This window comes from Epinephelus lanceolatus, chromosome 2 (genome assembly GCF_041903045.1).
Source record: "Epinephelus lanceolatus isolate andai-2023 chromosome 2, ASM4190304v1, whole genome shotgun sequence".
NCBI classification, from domain to species: Eukaryota; Metazoa; Chordata; class Actinopteri; order Perciformes; family Serranidae; genus Epinephelus; species Epinephelus lanceolatus.
In genome coordinates this window covers 30780121-30804141 of record NC_135735.1, presented here as the reverse complement: position 1 = coordinate 30804141, position 24021 = coordinate 30780121, and the positions used below count along the sequence as shown (strand labels likewise).

The 24021-nt window shown below is 41.0% G+C and overlaps 1 protein-coding gene across 4 annotated transcripts in view; it reads right to left on the bottom strand.

The window, feature by feature from the left end:
• furina (furin (paired basic amino acid cleaving enzyme) a) overlaps nt 1–24021 on the bottom strand; it is a 101342-nt gene that overhangs the window by 9026 nt on the left and 68295 nt on the right. For all 4 annotated transcript variants that reach the window (XM_033623006.2, XM_033624667.2, XM_033623804.2 and 1 more), the window contains exons 7-12: nt 17011–17099; nt 8867–9039; nt 7414–7626; nt 3321–3421; nt 1234–1337; nt 866–983 (exon numbers count right to left, since the gene is read on the bottom strand). In XM_033623006.2, the coding sequence (XP_033478897.1) occupies nt 866–983; nt 1234–1337; nt 3321–3421; nt 7414–7626; nt 8867–9039; nt 17011–17099 (798 nt within the window). The remainder of the gene's footprint in view (nt 1–865; nt 984–1233; nt 1338–3320; nt 3422–7413; nt 7627–8866; nt 9040–17010; nt 17100–24021) is intronic.

Here is a 24021-nt window from a genome sequence, read left to right as displayed (position 1 = left end):
TTCAGACAGCTGTTTAAAAAAGCTAAACTGTCCTCCACGAGGCAAGTGTATGTTAAATCAGTGCAGTGCCCTATAAATAAAGAATCATATGCTGTATGTTGGGGTGATGCTTTTCAATTAAAAATCCAAACTGCTGTTTCAAAGTGTGAAAAATTAAATATTTGACCACAGTGGCACAGCCTTGTATTATAGCAAGGGACGTTCCTAAAAATGAACCTTAGGGCTGAGTGGTAGACAGCATCCAGTGATGTTAATGTAGAGGTGGCAGCTTTTCTATATATAACATTCCCATAATCCAAAACAGATAAAAATACAGCTTCTACCTTTCTTTTTCTATGTAGAAAGGGGAAACAGTTCTTATGTCTGTACAGAAAGCAAAGTATTATTCTCATTCTAGAAGTCAGAATGTCAATATGGTGCTTGAAGTTTAGACTGTCGTCCAGTAAACTAGGCCACTGGTCCTCTCTTTGCTAGCTCAAACCGAAGACAACTAGCTAGCCATGCGGAACAAATAATCATGACACAAAACCATCTGAGAGGTAAAGTGAGTAAAGATTTTGGAGTTGATACATACACCATGGGTAAGGCTGTTTGCTGAGCTCGTACAATGCCGCTGCCTTACAATAATGTTAGCTTGTCGCAATGGAGGCACCCACTTTCGACTGAACAGAACAACATCAATTCTAAAATGTAGTTTAGGATTAGGCTGCGTGGGCTGCATTCAAATTAATTCAAACAAATTACTTGCTACTTCTAATTAGTCTGAAGTAGGTTTTTAAGTGACAGCTGTAATAAGTGTAGACACTTGTAATCAGGGTGTTGAGATAAATTCAGTGGGCTGTGTGTGCATGTGTGGTGTACTAACCTTGGCTCACAGAGCATGGCGATCACACATTTCCGCTGCGGCCTCACGTTGGTCCATGTTTGTGCCAGCGCTACAATTGCACTGGCATCAAGCAGACCATATCCATATGAATGGCTAACTGCAGAGACCAGGAGAGAAAAGAGGAAACAGACATGAATGTTGGCCTGCTGAGAGCAGCATCCTCTCCCAGCTCCAACTTTACAGACGAGCTACAGTGTGTGTCCCGTTTAAAGCTTTCACACGTCCAATTCCAGGGCCTTACATCTCTCGTTACAATTTGGTTTATTCGAAGCATAACATGTTAATGAGCCTCAAAGGCATTTGCAAACTGCAGAGGGCAGAGGAGAAGTTGGAAGGAGTTGCAGTACCTTTCCGCCCAACCCCATTGGTTCTCCAGTCATTGGTGAGCAGGTGGGCAGGGTGAGAAGTTCGTACAACCAGATGTTGCATGTCCCTCCAGGTCAGGTTTTTACTGGAATGTGTGCATGTGCAAGCACACACACAGACACACACAGTCACATAAAGAGAAAGAGAAAGAGACACACACACACACACACACACACACACACACACACGGAGTAAGACTCTGGCTTTAAGTCAAGTTGAGGCACTCAAACAGATCAAACAGACACCGCTGACAATACATCCTACAGTCTTAACCTGCAGGTGGACAGCTGATTAAATACAAAGAAGTACCAGTCACGTACTCTCCTGAATTAAAGCAAATCATCAGTCAACGTGTTTTTGAACTCAATTTCTGCCCTTTGGCAAAATGTATTATTAAGAGAACACTCTGAAAATGTGTGAAGTGATTATTCTGCCTGTAGCCACACAGGTCTGAATGGACAAAAAGGGTTAGAGGAGGTCACAGATGTGTTTAAGGGGACAGTTCAGATCTTTTAAGGTGGGGCTGTATGAGATACTTATCCATAGTCAGTGTATTACCTATAGTACATGTCAGTCAGCACGCCCCCTGTTTAGAGAGGCAGGTTTGAGCCTGACACAGAAGCTAAGCAACGTGATGAGCAGCAGTAAAATGTGTTTTAGCCACCTGTAAAAAATCTGTTTGAGTTTACACTATCTTTAGAATGTTTTCACTGCTTCACAGTACCGTCAGACAGTGATTTGCAACAGGTAACTGTTACATCGGTCTCTTGGTAGCCAGACTTCATTAATAAAAACAATGATTTAACAGCGCTGAACACGAGAGCCGCTAGTCAACTGCTGCCTTGATCAGTTATTTTGTTTGTGTTATTTTGTGACTTTGGTGTTTGAAGGGTTAGTTTGAATTCACCGAAGTCACACAATAACACAAACTAACAAGCTGATCAAGGCAGCGGTACACTAACAGCTTCTGTGTTCAGCAAGTCAAAATTACTGTTTTTCTCAATGGAGTTTGGTTGGCTTTGTCGAGAGCATAAATGAGGAACTGAAGCCGTTAATGGCTCCCCCATCGGAAAGGGCTACTTGATGGAAAAGTAAAGCGGTAAAAATACTCTCAATAGAGTGTACACTAAAACTGTTACAGATCTTTTTAGGTGGCTAAAATACGTTTTGCTGCTGCCCTTGTCCACAGCAGTGTAATGCTCAGCTTTGGTGTTTGTACTCCTGCTGCTAGTCCAAAATGGGGGCTGCTGAAAAGACATCTCCTATATGTGATACACTGACTATCGATAAGTTCCTCATAGAACGCAGTCCCTTTAACTTTTCATATTGTGGATTTGGTCAAATGGGGAATATGATTTAGTAACTTCGCTCAATGGCTTTCTCATCAAATCTGTCCTAATTGGAATCCTTTGCTATCACTTCACTCTCTTTTGCACCAAGACTAATTACTCATTTTCAGGACTGTTCTGACGTTCATGTTTGTTCCTTCATTAGTGCTGCGTGACTGGATAAGAGTGATTAGAGCTGTTTGTGTAAATGCACTGTAAGAGTCTGTCAGGCAGAAGGGTTAAAAAGTAATTCATAAAATGGGACAATCAAGCACAATTGATGCATCAGCACGCAGTGCCAGCAATTAAAGCCTGTTCAAATACAAGAGCGTTAAATCTATAATGGGCCTTCTAAAAGTCTGAGGAAAAACAAGGGTAGGAATTATTTTACTTGTTGCCGCTAAATAACCATTTTGCAGTAAGGAAACGTCTAACCACGTGCTAGAAACTGATAAGAGTGGGGCATTAATTCAAACTACTTTGGCTTTCTGAATATTTTAGTGTACATGCAGGTACTGAAAATGACTAATCTTCCGCTAGAATAATTACAACACAGTCTAATCATGAGTTTGTTCTGTGCAAATTATATTTTTAACACTTTTCTTCTCCATAGCAGAAAACTGATTTTAATCAACAAAAGTCTGGGAAATATGCAGATGGGGAAGGTTCGGATGAGGCTGTAAAGCTGAGGAGAATTGCAACGCTGCGTAAGACTCAGAAAAGTGGTGATAAGCACTTACTTGGCCTCAAGGGCAAGAGCGATGATCCCAGCAGCCAGCGGGGCGGACGCAGAGGTGCCTGTGTGGGAGTCTGTGCACTTTGATTTGAGGTCTGTAGTCACCTGCGGAGGATGAACAGGGCAAAAGCTGAAGTTGGAAAATATTCCTGAGAAACATTCACACAAAAGTTGTTCTTCCAATTCCGTTTTATAACTCTGGGCCGTCCTTTCACAGTATCACAAATCCTAAACTTACCCCAGAACTGCTTTTGTGCATTCACATTAAAAGAAATCCTGATAACTTGGAATTTGCCTCCTTTAAAAGGTCCAGTGTGCAGGATTTAGGGGGATACATTGACAGAAAATAATATAATAAGTATGTTTTCTAGAGTTTATAATGACCTGAAAATAGAAGTGTTTTTGTTGCCTTAGAATGAACCGTTTACATCTACATAGGGAGCAAGTCCTTGTCAATGGAGACTGCCATGTTGCACTGCCATGTTTCTACAGTAGCCCAAACAAAGCACACCCTGGCTCTAGATTGGACCACTTGCATTTCATGTCAGCCACCTTAATTAGAACCTCCTCTGCAACGTGCAGCATCAGAAAAACACACATTTTTTAAGTGAAACTGCTTTATTCAGTGTTTTTCCCAGTTTTAATCACCTGGTCCGTTTTAATCACCTCAGAGAGAGACCCCTGTGGATAATTCAGCTCCTGGGAAAAACATCTTGAACAATGGCCACTAAAGGAAATCTAACCAGGAGAAGTTTCAGCTGGTTGCAATCTGCAATCCTCACTGATAGATGCCACTAAATCCACCCAAATCTTACACACTGTTCCTTCAAGTGGGCAAAAAACTTTATTCTCCATTACTCCCTCTTTTACTATCTCATATGTATTTGCTGGAGGCAGAAATCACCTAACAGCTGGAGAGGCAGGAGCTGAAGAGCAAGAAAGTCTACAGCATGGCTCTGAGGACAAGCTGGAAAATCAAAGTGGGAAAATTGAATAACTTGTGCTCAGCCTCTCTCAACAACTACCAGTGAGGTGTCTTTGAGCAAGACTCTTTTTTAGATCAACTGCTCCAGCAGAAATCTACACGGTGACCCACAGCAGAGGGCTGTGGTTGTACTGGGCAGCTCCCAGAAGTGAAATTCTGCAGCTACATGAATACAAAGCAAAGCAGTGCAGAACCAGCATGTTTATACTCAGAATAGTGTATCTCGGGATGGATAAAGGTTACAAAACATTGCTTTGCAAAAAGCCCCTAGTCACTATAAAGGTATAAAGTGGAGGTCAATCTATGTAACTGAATAAGACTCACACAAAAGCCGTTAGAATCAAAAATCTGCTCTATGTGCTGACCAGTGCAGAGCCTCTAGAAACTAATCTTTTAACGGACTAAACAGAATAATAAATGCACTGGCAGAACTGACTTTAATGCTGTGATTATGCATTCAGAAGCTTCCCATATCCCTCTTACTTTAAAGTGAAAGAGAATGATAATACAAGTGAAAAAAACCTAAACAGACATTAAGATATTCACTCCTACATAACCCTAGAGGTCCCACCCTCTCTTTTCTACTCCATCTCTTCATTCCTGGGTTCATGAGTGACAGCACAATTAAATGAGTGCAGCACTGAGGCATTAAGGGACCAGCCACATGTCACGGAGATGTCATAAGCTGTCCGTCCAGTTGGCCTGGCTGCTAGACTGTATGCTAGGAAAAGAAAGACTCTGTGTGTGTGTGCATGTGTGTGTGTTTGTGACAAGAATATTAAGCAGCAACAGATTGCCAGACGGAGTTTTAGCCGTTTACTATTCATAATAATTTTAATGGCCCAAGACTGAATGAATGGAGAAGAGGAAGAAACGGAGGAAAAAGCAAGGAAGTCATGCTGTGGTTCAGACAGCAGGTTCAGAATAATGCTGCAGAATGTATGGGACTTAACAATTACTCAATTAGTCACTTAGAAAATAAAAAAAATCTGTGGTTTCAGCTTCTCAAATATGAACATTTTCTGGGTTTCTTAGTCTTCTGTGATAGCAAGCTGCTTTTTCGGGTTTTGGACTATCAGTCGGACAAGTTGAGACATTTAAGGAGTCAAACTTGATTATTTTTTGTCTATTTAAAAACCAAAATAATCAGTGTCAAGGAAATCATTCAAGATTTATCAATAATTAATATAATTGTTGCAGATGTGTATGTACAAAATTGATATGTATTTATCAGACAGCATGATCAAGCTGTATTCCTAAAGGGTTAACAAACACTGACACATAAAAAATGACACATACACATTATAAAAAAGCAGAGAAAAGCTGCAAATCATGTCAGAATCTTCCAATATGGGAGGAAGAAACCAAAGACTCTATATGAAGATGGATGACATGTCTCCACTTCCTCCTGCTGCACTAAAATGAAGCCAAAATATCCTGGATATGGCTTCTGCCATCTTGCATTAGTGAGGTCATTTGGAGCTAAGGTCTGCGCAGTAGAGATCTCCGCAGTATTAAGTTCCCACCCATACCCCCGACCAACTAATCGCAACCACTGCCACTGATTGTGAGCACACCGGTTGGTGCACACATCTGTCAATCATGATATCAACCCCCCTTTTAATAGCATCAAATAACTAGATACAACAAAACTTATCAGAAAAATGAACACTTGAACACACACCAGAGTGATAAGAACGACACAAAATGACAGACACCATCATTGGGAAAAATTTGTTTGACGCATACTTTGAGTTTTAAGTTTGGCCCATGTCCCACCTACTAACATGGGAGGGCATGACCTGTACTGCAGCCAGCCATCAGGGGGCGATCAAGATTTTGGCTTCACTTATGCGGAGCTGTCACGTCTTCCATCTCTATAAACCAGCTGAAACCAGCTTATATTTTACTTTTATCCTTTGATAAGATACCTTGCAGAGTTCTTGAACACTAGTAGTGCTGAAGCTGTGTTTTATATCAGTGGGTGTCCGTGTTTGTCTCGCGCATGTGAATGCACATACACATGCACTTTGGTGACAAGATACAGTGTCATCAATGGTTTCACACCATTCCAGTCATCTACAGACGGGTGTAACGAGCTGAAATACAGCAATGTGCCAGCAACGGCAGGGAAGATGAAAAATGAAAGCAAGTCAATATGGTTGCAAACAATGGCTATGGTTACACACACTAATATTCCACAATATTTCAAATATGACAATATTCTGAATTTGATACGGGTCATGTAAACAGCATATTCCTGAGAGATATTCAGAATTTGAGCATTTTCTGATGTATACAGTGCATTCAGAATATATGTCTCAATTGGGGTTTTTAGCGCAGTTTGCCACACATGCCTCTCATCTGTTTACAGAGAGCTCTGTACTTTGTACATAAACCAACGCACTGGTGGTGGCTGGTGTAGAAATGTATAACCAAAAGAAAAGCCCATATTTCTGGTTTGCAGAAGAGATACATCTATTTTTAAACACTACAAAAGACGTGGACACAACAGGTATTTGGATATGCACAAATATCGCAACACCGACCTTTTCAACAAAGTGATTAGAGGAATGAAAGAGGGAGGCTGTGTTCGCACGGTCCAACAAGTCCACACTGGTAGGAAACTAAAAAAAAAAATCCCATTTGATGCAAAGAAGCAAAACGACACGCATCTCTAGCTGTATTTTGATGTGATAAACGACTTGTTAGAGCACATTAATCGAAATGTTCATGGCTTTATGTTACTTGTACTTTTGGTGGAATATTCATTTTCATTCATTTTCAGAAGCCATGTAAACAGCTTAGTAGTTATATTGTCTTTTTTGGAGTGAGGGCAAAAACTGGAATATTTTGTGCATGTAAACGTAGTTACTGCAGGTTTTAAAATGCAGGTTTTGTAAATGTTTTTGGAGGGAGGAAATGGGTTTAATACATTTGTTAGACCTCAAGGATACAACCTGGATAAGTGTTTGTAATTTAAATGTATGAAGAAGGTGCTGATCAAGTAAACTTCACCTTGGAAATAAATATCCTCCCTTTGGTTTTACCGCAGACATGGAAGCAGAAGCGAATAAGGAGAAAGCGAATAAGAGAAAAGCAAAACACTCACTATCTGTTTCTCGTTAAGGTTCCCCGAGCTGTAGGTGGTGGCGAGGGTGGAGGAGCAAGCCTCGCTGTACCACGGGACGTTGCCGTTCTGGGTGGAGCTGCTGATGGACAGGGTGTAGATGCTATTGGTGTAGCCGTCACAGTTACAGCTGTCCTTCTCCCTCCCTCCGTTCCCAGAAGCCCACACAAAAATGGAGCCCAAACCACCACGGCCCTAGGGGACATACAGTACCATTCAGACAACTGAAGAAAAAAACCCCGACCATAGATCCTTTGATTCATTCACTCATTCATGCCTTGGACCTCCACTAACCAGAAAAGAACAAAATCTCATTCAATCTTTAATAGGAATCCCAATTATAGGAGCGCAAATTCATTTCAGGGCTCATTTCAAAAAGGGCCCATTAAAACTCAGTGTACATCACAGGGGCCGGGATGGTCACTCAGTAAATAAAAAAATAAAAAAGGCACTATATGACAACAGCTCATTGTGATAAATCATCCAACCTCTCAGCCTTTGAAGTGCAATAATTTTCATCTAAGAGCTGCTTTATTGTATTGAGTGGAACCATCTCTCTCTGCATTGATCAAACCCAGCTACGCACCACCCACACCACCATCTGACAGCACTGTCACTGTGGCAATTATCTTAGTAGTCAGTGTCAGTGGTTCCAATCAGCTTTATGGCACATGCCTTGAATCCAACTGCACTATAACAAGAGTCAGTGTTAGCTGGATGGATGTGTTTATTCATGGAGTGCAGATGTGAGAGCCTGGGGTGTGATCTGTATGCTTATTAATCTGTTGACTTGTTCGTTTTACATGTCTGACACGGCATTAACACAAGCGCTGCCATCGACAACAGGAGTGGTTACGTGACAGCATTGTGCCTTTTGGTTACTATTCAGATTGCCAGGTTGTTAAAAGCTGACAGACTAGTTTTCATAATGACCCCCGCCTTAAAATCTCTAGTGTTTGGAAGCCTTTCATTAGAAATACTTGTCAAGTAATTTACAGCTCCAGTAACTGTTTGATTAGAATAAAAAAAAAAAAAACTTGATTTTTTTTTTTTCTTAAAACAACTGAAACTTGAAGAGACCGCATGCCGACTGACTGAGAGAGAGCTGAGAGATAAAAGATGAGCTGGCAGTTTAAAAAGCGCCCTTCAACTAACAATGAATATTCAAAGAAAAACTTTTCATACTTGGTTTCTGTCAGTGCTGCTTCTATTCATTTTCCAAGATTTTCCTCCCTGGTGGCTTTTAGAGGACATTGCCTTCCATTCATAATTGTCAGGGTCAAAAATTGCTTTGTTCTTCTCGCTTGTGTCCTCTCATGCTTGAACAGTTCAATTACTGACTGCTGAAAGGAAGCCACACACAGGCAGTAAATAATTTCTCTCTCACACAAACACTCACTCTCTCTCACACACACACACACACACACACACACACCTCAGTTACTCCACGCAGAAAGGCTTCTTTGGCGAGTTTGGCAGGTCCATCGACAGTTTTGCCATCATCCTCTGGGCCCCAGCTGGCACTGTAGATGTCGATGTGCTGGGGATTCAGACTGAGAGACTGGGCCTCCACCATGTCAGTCACCTCTCCATCCAGCATACGCACACCTGCATCCAAACACACAGAAAGGTTTTCTAAGAACATACTATTTCTTCATGATAAATGAAAGTTAATATAAAATTGCATGGCTAATAAAGACAGAACCAAAATGAAGTTAAGACTAGAAGCTTGAGGCTACATTACCAGCAACTAGCGCAACACTATCTTAAGTCAAGTTGCGCTTTTGGTAAAGTAGGTACAACTGGTTTTAACGAGAAAGAAAAAAGTGTGGAATAAAAAAGATACTTTGAATTGGCTGCATCAATTTTGATCCTTTTTTTTAAACTGTCCATTATGAATGCAACAATCTTCTAAAAGCGCAATGCTAAATCAGTGGAGTACTCTCTTTTTATAACACAAAAAAGGACTACGCTAAATTACACAAAAAGTGCTGCAGGTGATGACAACCTTACAGGCTCCTGTTCCTTTAGTCTGCAGCTCAGTGCTTTAGATCGTTAGCTCTGTAGTTGTAACTGACTATGTGCTCACGTTCAGCCGGGATTGACACGTGCAGCGCTGCTGTAGCGTTGTTTGCATATATTTACATGCTTGTTCGCAATGCTGTACAATGTCTGTATGCATTTGAACAGCTCGTGCAGCGGTGCAGCACATGCTGTTGGTGTTTATTATTTGTGCATTCACTGTGATCCCCCCCCATCAACGCCATCTCTATTGATTTGCTTTGGCGCTTGAGCTGGTTTGAAAAAAACAGAAATGGAACGAGATCAACTGCATTGTGGGGGAACTGCCTCCTGAAGTGTGCAGCAGACTTCAGAGACTGAACATTCAGGTAAAAAGATGAAAGTCAACATTAGTCATCTTCCTTTACGTGTGTGGATGAAATTGGTGTAACTGTCCGAGTGTAAATTGAACCAGGCGTGCTCTTATTTTAGGAGAAGTGTACAACTGGGCAATGTCCAGCAGCAGGGCTCAACTAAGAATTATTTATAAGGTATTTATTGATGAAGTGCTATATCAAAGATAAAAGATAAACACACACACACACACACACACACACACACACACACACACGCACACACACGCACACACATGCACAACAGGGCAGGAAAGGCATACCCACAGTGGGTTGCATATCTTAACGTTCCTCTACAGAGCGACCGGTGAGAAATCAAAGACGCCTAAAAAACAAACTAATTTCCCCCTTTGATGCGTTGCGGGTCAGGTTACTCCATGCTGCTCTATATGGGTTAAAGTAACCAAGCACTGGCTCTTTGAAGTCTTCCAAAAGCATCAAACAGGCACTGGGCTGCTAGTGTTTCCATGGCAGCATGCACTTCTGTGGAGGGCTATGTGATTCGCTGAGGAGGCTCAAGTGTCTTCAGTCCCCATCCAGAATATCCGTTTATCCCAAAAACCAGAGACCAAGGTTCAAAATGCATCAAGGTGTTTTTTTTCCATGTATATGCACAGTGCAGGTTGATGATTAATTCTCACATCACATTAAAGATCAAGCACATTTTTGCGTTTCTTAATGAAGTTAACGTTTTTAAAATATACTATGCTGTGTGGCAGATTTTGCCTCTATATAAGACATTAGCAGAGTTCCCCCAAAAAGAGATTTAGTGCATCCTCCCAGCAATAACAAATCAAAAACAAAACACTAGATGAAGTTTGATATGAAGCTGCAGACTAATACTTAACAGACAGAGTGGTATCAATCCTCTCGTCTTACTCTCCACACGAAAGCCAATAAGCATATTTCCCATATTTGGACTATTTCTTTAAATTTCATGAGCGAGTTGACCGAAACAAAACAGCAGCAGTGAGATGTTATATGTAACACTAAAGAAAAAAAAAACATTTCTGACAAGATTCAGACAGTTTGGGCCGGTGACCCTCAAGGATATCAGCTCTGAATAGACCATTGCGGTAGTGCCTAATTTATTGTATTTCTGTTGGAACTATTTTTCTTTGGTTGACCTGAAGGACCACTATTACCCCACATACTGAAAGATCTGAGCCAGCTAATATGTGTTTGAAATTACTGTGGAGATATTTCACACAAGTGTCTCCTGGCTGAATAATGAGCTACAGTACAGCAGGTGGCATGGAGTCAAGTGGGCAAGTGATGTTGAGCACAGAGGAGCCACAGAAGCTTTTTGCACTGCTCCCAAATGAATATGCTGGTCTGAATAAGCCCTGCTGCTTTGGATTTAACATGACAATGTGGGTTCTTGCCTTTTGATTCTGATGTTCCGGAGAATGCAGTTTGTCTGTTGGGTTTCCAGCTGTTCAGATCTATTGTAGGACTTGCACAATATGGACTCTGCTGTGTTGCTGTGCTGTGTGTGCGTCAGTTTAATATTCAGTTAATGTTTGGCATGTAACTGCAAATCGTGTTAGAGGAAAATTTCATACTTGAACCTCATAGTGGTGATCATGAGGTTAGATTACTGTCACATATCAAGTCACTGAACCAAGGGTGCTTTCAGACCTGGAGTTTGGTTGCTTTGGTCCGAACCAGGGACTTATTTTGTCAAAAGCTGCATAATTGCCGTAAGTTGGTTCCTGTTTACTTGCAAGATAAATGCAACACTTTCTAATGTCACAATGGAAGGACAACTACGCAGGTTGATTTAACGCTGGTCATCATGTACTATATTGCTTGCTCACTTAAGGCAAATCATACAGTTTGAAAACGAGACACTGCTCCAACTAGAAAACAATGTTTTGATGCATTGGATGTGTTGAATACGCATATTAACGCAGCACAGGAGGAGGTGCACATTAATAATCCTCCAGGACTGTAACATGCTCATGCTTGTTTAACCCAAACAATGTGTAATGTGACTGCAGTTGGTTCCGACTGAGGTCGGAATACATTCTCTGCACAAACGAACCGCACCAGAGTTCTTTGTATCCAGACAGAGCTCACCTCTTCAAGAAGGTCTTAGTCTGGTTGTTTTGTTGCGTACCCTAGTGTGATTGCTGTGTTCACACCTGCCAAAATGTACCGCACTTAGGTTGCAAACAAACTTGGGTTTGATTGAACCAAACCAAACAGGGCAGGTGTGAAAGCACCCTAAGATTTGAAAGGATGAAAGAAGTTTTGAAAGTGTAGATGATGGCTTAAAAATTGAAAAACAGGATTCCAGCATCTGAAAATAAGATTAAAATGAAAGGTTGCATCCCTTACAATGTTTCTAATGTTCTCAATTACACTACAAATCAGTGTCTTCAAAGCTTTGATACTTACTACTTTCTAATCTTAGTTTCACTGTTTTGATATCTGACAGTAATCTTACCTCACAGGCAACTAGAATTACCGCCTTGCATTTGTACCCCTCTGCCAACCCGCCAAGTTGCAGTTTACATCTATGTCTTTCCAGACTCATCTAATTTATGTAGTAAGGACTCTGAAGGAAATTGATGAAAGGTATTAAGAGTGTTTTTTGGCAAAATGTAGACACTTCACATCCTCAGTCCAGCAGCACAGAAGATCTGCACAGTCAGCATAGCTTCAAGGTGAACACCCAAGATTAGTGTCACCAATTCAGTATCCGACCAAATGTCTCCCTTTCTGTTCCTGAGTTATGACTTCTCATAGTGGCCAGAAAACAGAATGGTGTTACAGTAAAGTTGCCCTTTGACCTTTTGGATATAAAACATCATGACTTTATCATTTTATCCTGTTAGACTTTTGTGTTAAATTTTGTTATAATTAACATATGAATTCTTAAGTAATGGCCAAAAACATGTTTTGCCAGGTCCCTTTGACCACCAAAATCTAATCAGTGCTAAATTTGAAAAATCCCCTCAAGGCGTCCTTGAGATATCAAGTCTGCAAGAATGGAACGTATGGACAGACAACTTGAAAACATAATGCCTCAAGGCATGGCTGGCACTGATGGAGAGGCATAACAAAATTTTGGACTCTAATTCCGAAGTTTATCTTGAAACATATTTTGTAGAGCTAACAGTGCCGGGAGCAACTCAGGAAGTTGAAACACAATTTTCAACCACAAAATTGTCTTGCTTTAGCTAAACTTGGAAGAGCAAACACGTTCAAGGATTTTTTGTAGTTTGTGACTCTTCTGATGGAGAAGAGCCTTGAGTGTGGATAAAAGCACATGTGAGGGTTTTCACAATACCGTGCCTCCTGCTCCACCTACACACACAGCCCACTTGTTATGATAGAAAAGCTGAATGCCATGTGGTATATTCCCACTTGCCATCTGGAATGATCATAAAGAGTTATGGCACTATTCTGACAAGGTTCAAACTTTATGAGAGCCAGAAGTAGGCAGTAGGCTATTGAGATAAGATGAGAGTAATCGGTAATGAGATGAGAGCATGCACTGGGATAAAGGAGCTCCTACACGTAATAAAGACGACACATCGCTGTGCTACATCCTGGTGTCAGACATTACGACGTATCCTCACACAGGAACATAAAACAAACAAAACACAAATATCAAACACATGCAGGTATACTAGTGAAGTGACTAAAACAGCAACTAACTTTAATCCTGAGATTACACGTGGCTTCAAATTTAGAATCACACTGGGAGAAAAAGCTAAAATAAAACATCATTAAATAATAAAATAAGCTGTTTACAGTGGAAAAATAGACAAATCAACTTTGTTGTTTTTTTAATATCAAAAAGCTTCTTTTGAAGAATGGGAAGAAACACTACAAAAACTGTTCCCTCCCCGCAGGCGGAAGCAAAACAACCCATCAGGGTGCAAAATCCTTTTTAGAACAAACAAATAAATATTTCACAATATTTTGCCACTCACATATTTTGTGTCTTCTCATAAATGAGCAGATTCTACTGTGTTTGTGTGTCTCTGACACAAAGAAATAATCTTAAACTTTACTGTTAGTTTCATCGTTAACTATGTTTTCTAATATTAGTGCCATACATTGTGGCACTGCAGTCAAAGTCTGACCCCTACAAGGCCAAATGCCATCGCGTAAGGGCCCTGACACACTGAGCCAACAGCTACGGTTGGTCAGCATTGGGTCACTGATCACACGGCACCACAGTTTTTGCAGTGTGTCCTGCACCACTGGCCCTTGTTGAGTTGCAGACAAGAGCTGGCCCTTGTCATCTTTTTTCTGGCTGATTCAGCATTTTGAATCTGTGTTAGAGACGGCGGAATGAAGTGAAGTGAATTAAATCACTTTGATTGGCAGTTCAGATAAACTAAATTATGTTTTTAGCCACTGAGCTCTTCAGTAGAAACAGTTCATAATTGTTTGCATTATTGTTCTCTAGTACATGGTAAATGTCCTTTGTTTCTTCTACATCGGGTTGTGTTGGTACAGTGCTTACTGGCTAACTAGTATCTTGGGCCCATCATGATGGCCTTCCAGTTTCCTTTATTAAATGACATCTTCAGACTACCACCGCCTGCTGGTATGAAGAGTTATTTCCTCTCACCTAGGCACAGAACATTCATGCTAGTTGGCTGTTGGCTGTGGTCTCTGCATGTGTTCAAGAGCAGCTTTTTGGCTGAGACACACGTGATGTGAGGCCACGCAACAGTTGGTCTTCGTCGCCGCTGGTTCTTTGATGTCGGTTTGGTTCTTAATCCATTTCCCATGTGCTGAGCGTATTCACACCTTGACACCAAAACTGTATGCTCACTAAAAACAAGGCAGCTTGTTTAAAGTACACAGTGAGTGAGTAAGAGAGTGTGCAGGCTCTTTGAAAAAAAATCATGTTTTAGCTCAGCCATGATCCCTTTCTCTCTCCCTCTTTCTCTATCAATCTCCCCATTTGCATTGTAACAAGCTTAAGTATCAATGAATCTGCCATTATTTCTCAGTTAACTGATTAATCAATCATTGAGAGAATCCAGTCTGAGTAATAATAATTAAAAAAAAGCCCATTTCAATTTTCCAGAACCCCACGTGATGTCTTCAGAAAAGCAGTAAATCCTTATATTTGAGAAGCTTTTACCAGAGATACGACAAACGATGTTCAATTTTCAGAATAATTGAGAGAGAGAGAACCTGACACAAAAATTGGTTTGGTCTTCATTTCATTGGAGTTGCCATCTTAAATTAAATAGGGAAAGGTGAAACTGGTGTGAATCACACGTTTCATCACAGTCCAATATTAAACTGATTTTTTCTGGACAACAATACAATATTTAGTGATATCACAAAGTCTGTCACAGTACACTTACAATTAGATTAATTCAGGGGCATACAATCAATATGAAATGATATCAGTAAATATCCCCATCGTCTTTTTCTTGGCTGTTTACCAGTATCTGCATGGCACTAGGCTGCTAGCACTGTCTGAATGTTTAGACAGGAGGTGTGCTTGTACGGAAATGGTGACACAGACGTGGCATGGGAATTGAAGATAAAGGTGTATCTTTAAGATGATGGTATCGATCAATGTTTTCACTTTGTGTCACTGATATTGGTTCGTTGGTCATTGAATTGATGTATCAATCCAGATAGATGCAGCGTTACACGCCTACAGACAGGCCCTATGCATTCTCATAATAGGGGTGAGAGACACTGGGTGATGAAACTTTATTGGCCAGAGTAACACAATCATGTATCAAGCATGTGTCCCTCAAGAGAAGAAGGGGCTGAGATCACAACTCGGCATCAATGAGACACTGCCAAACAAGTATTGTGTCAGCCCATCTGACATGGCGTCAAACTAAACCTTATACTGGCCATTTTGCCTTCAACAAACTATTAAGACAGCATTCTCAAGTTTATAGTACCACAGTCAAACTCTGAGGGTCACCTTTATCTCTTTCACTCACTCCGTTTTGCCATCTTCACACCACACAACTTTTCAAACGACTTCACTGTAGCAGACAAATTTACAATGTTGGGAAAAAATCACGAGAATTTTACCTTGGTGTGCACTCCCGTGATTTCCCGTCATTTGGTCTTGTATTGACGTTCCAAAATAATCAAACACATTTATTATAACTGTAAGGATTTAGTTTTGGCCCATGCAATTAGTGAAGTCAATGACGTGAACATTGTCAACAACCAATATGTGCGCTCTCTCCAGCACCCAACAAGAAGCAGCAAACCAGGTAGTCATAAAACATGGCGGGGATTCTAGGGAGGCACAAGAACATGAACAAGTCTCAGTTCTCTTGTGCTGTGGAAAAGGAAGAGAAACTGGTGGAGTTGTGCAGTGAACACGAGTCTGTGTATATTTCGACGTGTATCTGATCCGCCAACTGGCACTTATTTTAGTGAAAAATCTTAATTTTTGAAACAGTTTGCATCTAATTCAGGCAGTCTTCTCCCACTGAAATGATGCAGCTAACCAAAAGAAGCTGGTAGTGAGTCCTTTATTGTTTACCTTTACAGATTATATTGATGCTGAATTGACAAGAATTCTGTCGCCATGTGATGTATTCCTGCACTTAGTGACCCCACAAGATCTGGTGTCTTTGTAAAATCTTGTAGTGTGTGACTAAAAGCTCTCATTGTCTTTAGATATGAGAGGGTGTCACACTTTAGTCTTTTCAAAGTGGAGATGTCTCTCAATACATTGAGTTAGCAGTGTATCTGGTAGATTTTGTACTGTATATTTTAGCGTGTATATAATGTTTTGCATGCACCAATTTACAACAGATATTTAGGGGATGGAACATCAGAAGAGAGTTACATCAGTTACATTTAGCTTGTATACAAGCCGAGAGCAGTAAACTTGACATTAATCCAAAAGCTGTAGCACTGAATCCCATCAGAAACTGCATACCCACTGTGCTTTTCCAATCCTGTCACCATACAAAACCAATACAGTTACAGTGAAATGGCAACCCACGTCACAACTGTGGTGATGCTCAGAAAGATTCAGCAGCCTGCTGCGCCTGGGAAATGAACTGAAAATAACACTGGCGCAGCGTAACAAGTATTTCAACTATTCTGGCAGTCAAAAAAAAAAAGAAATCTGAGATGAAACTCCGGTTTGGCCCTGTGAGATCAAATCAATCATCTATCTGTTTTTATTTGACCATACCTCCAATCCTGGCATTGTAGGCCACACCGACTCCACAGATCCCATTGTTGGCTACTGCTGCCACTTCTCCTGCACATCGTGTTCCATGCCTGGAGGGGAGGAAGAATGAGAAAGTGAGAGGCATGTTCAAAGATAACATCTTATCCTTCAAAGTGTCATTCACCTAATGACACAGCACTCTACTCTTGACACACACACACACACACACACACACACCTAGGTAGTGTACATGGTCTAACAACGGTTGCTTGTGAGAGAATATGCTCCCTCCTGCACCAAGGTCAATGTGTAGACTGAGGCAAAACAAACTCATGGTTCTTGGCCTTCACTCCTTTAAACAAATCTTAATTCCCATTTGTCCAAAAGGAAACTTTAAGCTAATGAGTGGAGACCTACGTACATTATCTGTGGCCTTCTAGCATTAGTAACCTTGAAATGCCTACAGGGCCTGAACCCAGTCAAGGTAAAAGAGAAATAAGACGACATACAACCTTCACACAGGGGAGGAAATTGTGAATTAGATTTGCCATTTTCACAATGGGTCTTTGATTAGGCCTAAGCCTCTGTAGTAAGATCCAGCTCCAGGCACTGCAGTGTAGCAATCCAAGTAGCCAGTACAGATGGGCTGATCATCACATTCCAGTCAGGTGCATTCCCCTGGTCTGCCAGATGGATACGCACTCCTAATGTCTTTCAAACCATGGCGCAATCCCCACTGGAGTGCAGCCATTCCCAGACAGGAATGCTGGAGCCAGGTCAACACTGTGCCACATCAGGAAACAACAGAAACAGTGGGCATTCACTACTGAAGGAACTATCTACACCAGCAGGCTTCCATTAGGCACTCCAGGTATCCAGCCAAACAAACCCAGAATCAAAAAACCACATCAGCAGCAGACATCCTCCCCTGATATGACAGGCTTTATCTGATGTTAGGATATCACCATTCAGTCTGAAGGTAGCCTGCCAAAACGGTCATTATCAGTTATTAATGAATTTTAAAGAACTCATTAATCTGCTAAATTGAAGTGCAGTTTAAACCGTTCACAATAGAGAGATCGGAGGTCACAGAAGCCATAACCCATATTTATTTGACTAACTGCTTTTAATAACCGTTAAGACGTCTGCTTTCATTAAAGCCACGGGTGTAATGACAGGAGGTCAGAATTTTGTAATTCATCTACTGGCCTCTCAAGATCTCTTCAGACAGAGTGATGAGCTGAGAGGGTGCAGGGTAATGTCAAGGCCACAGTCAACACTGGCACCACATCTCTCATGTCACCGGACGTCAGTGAGATGCAGTCCAATGCAGTCCTCCCCTCCAGCCCCCACACACATGCACAAATGTCATCTGGACAAATTTCCTGAGAACCTTATCTCAGCATTCCTAGAAGTGCTGGCCTGTTGACTTAGGGAGTCGTATGTCCTCAAGCATCCGTGTTTGTGATGCAGCCGATGATAAGGAGCAGCTCAGGTGTCTGAGATGAGATGCCAGGCATGCACAGGCTTATACCTCCTGTGTTCAACCGAGCCCTTTAACAAATCTTTCTTTGACACATTCATTACAGTCACTTATATGGTAGACTGATTCTCAGCATACAAATGCTGTTACCGAGGTACAGCTCTTGGTTTCTGAATCTGATTGCATGTGATGCAAGAGCTGCTTGAATAACCAGGTTTTTTGGGAGTGATTCTTCCTTGGAGTGATGAAATGGATACAAGATGATGTCCTTATACTGCTCCCACACACTGTTTGGGTCAATCAGTGTGAAGAAGAGTGCCTCGGTGGGTCAAACATTTTTGTGAAATTCTCTTGTGAAAGCAGCCTACTCCCTGCTATTTATTCAACATCACTTACAGGAGTCTCTGGTGTAAAGGCAAACCAGAACATATTCCAAACAGCATCAAAGAAAACCAAGAGGCACACACATATTACCATTTAAAAAAAGACAGCAACACTATTTTGGGCACCTTTTTCTTAAAAACAGATTTAAACGATTACCAGAATAGTTGCAGATTCATTTTCTGTCTATCACCTAACTGATTAATGTGCTAATCTTTCATCTCTACCTATGATAACCCAGTCTTGTTCTGCCAAACCAAAATTGGTAGCCAATTAGCAGGAATACAAAATAGTGTGAAAACACATACATGACAATGATCTACACAAAATGAAACCTTGAACCTCCTGCTCCATCATCTATTCATTTATCTATCTACCAGGGACAGTACCCAATAATCAACATTTCCACCTAAATCTAACTGTGCCACAGTTAGCTAATGAGCTCATTTTCATTTGTAGTCCCTGGGCAGATTTTGTGGCTTCATTTTCATTAATACAATGCTTCAGCAGGCACTACACTACAACACAGTACAATTACACACTCATGTCTAGACACAATTAAAAAAGTAGCAGATATATGTAAAAACAATGAGAGTATGTAAAAGCAGTGCCAGAGATGAGGCACTGTATTGTGCCTACTGATGATTGCAAGTTTGTATGTTTGCATGTTTTAAGTTTAGATAACCAGTGTTCTCTATTAATACAGCAGGAACACTATTCCAGCAGTGGGTGGCTCTGACTGACCTAACCCTAACATCTGTATTGTTCAACACTGTTCAACTACCTCTAGTAGTTGCCCTTGTTTCCCTACCACCACTATCCTTCTGCATTACAAACGACTCAGTATGGGAGGGGTAAGCCAAGAGAGACTTAGAAGATGAGGCAAGCAGCTGTAAAATGTTTAAAACTATCAGAAATCAATAGATTGTACTTTTGTACTATATGGGTTAGTCTCTATATACAGACATTCAGTGAATGTAGAGTCTGTAGGCAAACCCCGGAGATCTTGCCTCCGGAAGCAGAGCGCAAGAGCCCTGGTTTCCGGTTTTAGGCTGTTTGTAGTCCGCGTGATATTGATCAATCACGTTTGGGCCGGCTGCAGTTGTTGCCACGTTAAACACTCCGTGCGGTGAACTAACGAGGCGGAACATAATTGGCGTCACTGCAAACTCTGAATCCATCTCAATGGTTCAGCATATTTACTTATACATAAACGGAAGTCGGAAACAGAAGTTCACCTCCTCCTTCTGATGGGTTTTATTGTTCTATTTGGTGCAAAAAATCACAATACGTGACACAATGAAAAGACACATTGCCTCTTTCACCTCTCTCCACTACAGTTACCTATCCAGCTGTTACTACTCCCTCCCTGTCTTTCATTTGGCACCACAGCTACATTAAGAGGCGGAGCTGTCCTCCCTCTATGCCCTCCACGTTCTGTGTGCGGTCCATGTCCTCCCTCTCGTCATCACCATCCACCTGAACATTACTATCTGACCTGTTGAATGTGAGCTATGAAAGGATATTATTTTGACCAAAGCAGGGGTGGTGGTTGCTGGAACAACGGACTAACAGATCTCACCAAAACCATCCTGGTTGGTTGGTCTTGTTTGAGGTTCAGTTTATTTTGTTTCTATAGGAGTTTAAAAAAAGTGTGTTTTGCACAAGTTAAGATAACATTAGTCTTAGTCTGGTGAAAGAGAGAAACTAAAGTTCAGAGGGTGTACGGCTGCATTGCTCTCTTTAATAAGGACAGAAAGTGTAAGAATATTTATTATCTGCGCCCACTAATACCCTGATATACTGTATGCAATGCAGTGATAGCTATAGGGCTTTTTAAGAGTTTTCAATGTCTGTTTGTAAAATAAAACAAGACAATGTTCATCACACTATCATTACATGCATGCCTACACACAGCTATAACCTATTATAATGCTTCATTAAACTAGTTACTGTTAATTTAGAATATTACAAATGGCACCCAAGGTCAAGATTTTAATAGTTTACAGCCCAAATCCCTAAATGCAAAATTACACCACAGCTAATTAGAAACCTTGACTGTGAGTTCATCTGTCAACAGGATGATCGGCCATGATAAGATGCCTGAGGGAGCTACCAGTCTTCTGACAATGAGCACAAGGCACGACTGAAAGTCCTTAATTTGTCTGTACGCACACATTTTTACTGATCTGCTGTCCTAACAAGACTGACATCACATGAAACAAAAACCTGGGTTCAACCTCCAGGCCCGGATTTAGAGAGGAGGCTAACGAAGCGACAGCGCTGGAGCTCATCACGTGAAGTGCTCCACTCGCGGACAGTGTCTGCAGGGACAAAGAGCCGTCTGTCACTACAAGCACAGCATTGTTAACAAGTCGCACAGATTAATGATCACTGCTGTAATATCTACCTGATAGATTCCCTGACACACTAGAGGGCTCTCAACCTTCAGTCACTGGAAAACACAGGAGTCAACTCTCAGCTGCACTCAGAAAATCAACTCCATTTAATTGCAAAGATGCTCACTCTAATACCCGTTATCATTCAACAACTATGTGACTAATGATTAAGTCAAGAAGTTATCATAGTAGGGGTTTTACTTGATTTTTATCCCATGTAATGATCATGTGATGATCTTAAAACAAAGCAAACTTGCTGGACATAAAACTTGGCAAGTAGTTTCGTTTTTTTCTTAACACCTCAACACATTTTGCTTTTTGTTTGATGTAAATTGGCTAGTATGACTCTTTCAGATACGCTTGTTAGGGAAAGTTATATAGTACATACAAATGAAACTGCAAATTAGGGCTATGCAGATTTGCAGGATGCTAGGGAAGCCCAGGGGTGGGGTGTGGGTTGTGGTGGTAACAGTTATCCATCATATTCATATACACTAATCAACAACCCAACCCTGACCCAACTTCGGTAGGATCGAGTGCTGCTACGTGTGTGAGAGAGCGTGACAAAGAGAGGGAAGAGAAGGTGGACTACCACACGTGATGTTTTGGTAAGATATTAATAACTTGGAACACCGCAGGTTGGCACTAGATGCAAAGCAAGCGCATAACTACAGTTGCCAGCTGTGGATATCCGTCCATGCTTTATCTCACCTGTTCCTTCTCCTCATCAGACAGTCAATTTAACTGCTTGAAGTGGGGATCAATGCCTGAGCTGACAACACTGGTCTCATCCATGTCTGACACTTACTACTTCCTTTCAGTTTCCTCCACCAGTTTACTGGTGAAAAGCACAAAACACTTCGAATACCGATTTGGTCGTTGATTAGAATGGCAACGAATGAAGCATTCAGGTCAGCCCTATTGCAAACTCCTATTTATTTTTCACTTAAATAAAATATCACTATAGAAACAAGCTTTCAGTTTTTCACAAACACTGTCATGTTGTTTTTCTGATTAGAAGACACAACACAGAGGTACAGTGAATACCCCACTAATCTTATTTAGATGTGCTTCCAGCAGACCAAAACAAAACTGAATGAAGCAATAGTCAATTAGTGTGGGTGCCTGTCAAATTACCAACATTATGCAAAATGTCCATTTAAAGACTAAGTGGTGTATACCTGTCCTGCTTCCAGCATCAGTTGTCATCTCAGTCCACTTACAGTAGCAGTTACAGTGTAAACAGCACATGCTTTTCATTTAAAAACCTTAACGCCTTCATGCATTCTTCTCAACAAAACCGATTGGACAAAAGTCTCTCACTTCTTGGATAAAAGAAACAGGAGAGTCTTTAAAAACTTCAAAACACCTATTGCATCTGATACATTGTCGTCATACGTAATGGTGATAATAGGAGATTAAGGTGAACAAAGAGCAATTTCAGTAAAGTCTTGTTCCGATTACAGCGAGAACAGGCCCCGTGGCAGATTCTAGGCACAGAGACTAACTCAGGTTACAGCAACTACAGTGTGCTGCGGGCCTGAGGCCAACAACATGATCAGTATTCACACCCACAGCTGGCAGAACCATTATCACTGTGCAAAACCTAAACCGCCTCTCTCTGGGGGCTTGCTAAAGAGACATGCTATTGTCATACAGATGTGTCCAAACTGGCTCTGTGGATGTAGTCCAAAGGTGGGAAAAGTATTTACCCAAAGCTGCATGGTCAATTGTGCATTATGAAAAAAATGGCACAAAAGCAGCTTTTTGGCTTAAAGATCTGCCACTGATGCTGCAGGTTTTCTTGTGCTGCATTAAAAGCAATCCTCTAAGGTGCCACGTGTGATAGGTGACACTTGACAAACTCTAAATTTGGATCCTGCAGTTTGTGATACATACAGATTAGTTATTTTACTACAAGATGGCTGAAAGGACAAGCAGCCAAAAAAAGAAAAACAAGAAAAACAAAGAGATTGCACAATTATTATGACTCTTGGCAACAACATTTTAAGCCCACTCAAACATTTCATTAACATTTCTATCAAAAGGATTTCAGTAAAACATCCAAGTTGTGCATAAACTCCACTGACAGCTCAATCTCAGAATAACCATTTCTGCATTTTAGATTTGAAACTGCAATGACATATTGTGACATACTGTATGTGCTTGTCCAACATCGCATTGATCTTTTTTTATATCTTCCGAGCCCCACTTCTCGCCGAGAGTCTAGCTCACAACATCTCTCATTCACTTGGTCCTTCTCTCTCGCATTAGCTTAATTACTTGGAAAAAAAAAATCATTGAGGCTCTCGAGGCCACGGATAGTGGCGCTTGCTGTTCATTAGTCTCTGGGCTGCACTGAACCTCAAAGGTAAATCTGAACAACTGTTTTGCTCTGCTCATTCTTAAGACTGTTAATGGTTCTGCCAGGTTACTAATGAGGGGGCCTTCAGGATAAAAGGTCTGCTGATGTTTATAGAGCATGGTTAAGAGAGGAATATGAAGAAAATGTCTGGAGAGAGATTAATGTAGGGCCTGGTGAAAATTAATCAGCCTGCTGTTTGCAATACTGTTAAATAGGTCCCTCCACCCATCGCTATGCATAAAATATTTCTGAATATACTTGTTTTGTATGGAGCTGCGACAATTAATCCTTTAGTTATCAACTATTAAATGAATCGCCAATTAATTTGAAAATCGGTTACTTAATTTGCGTAATTTTTAAGTAAAAGAAGTCAAAATTCTCTGATTCCATCTTCTGAAATTTGT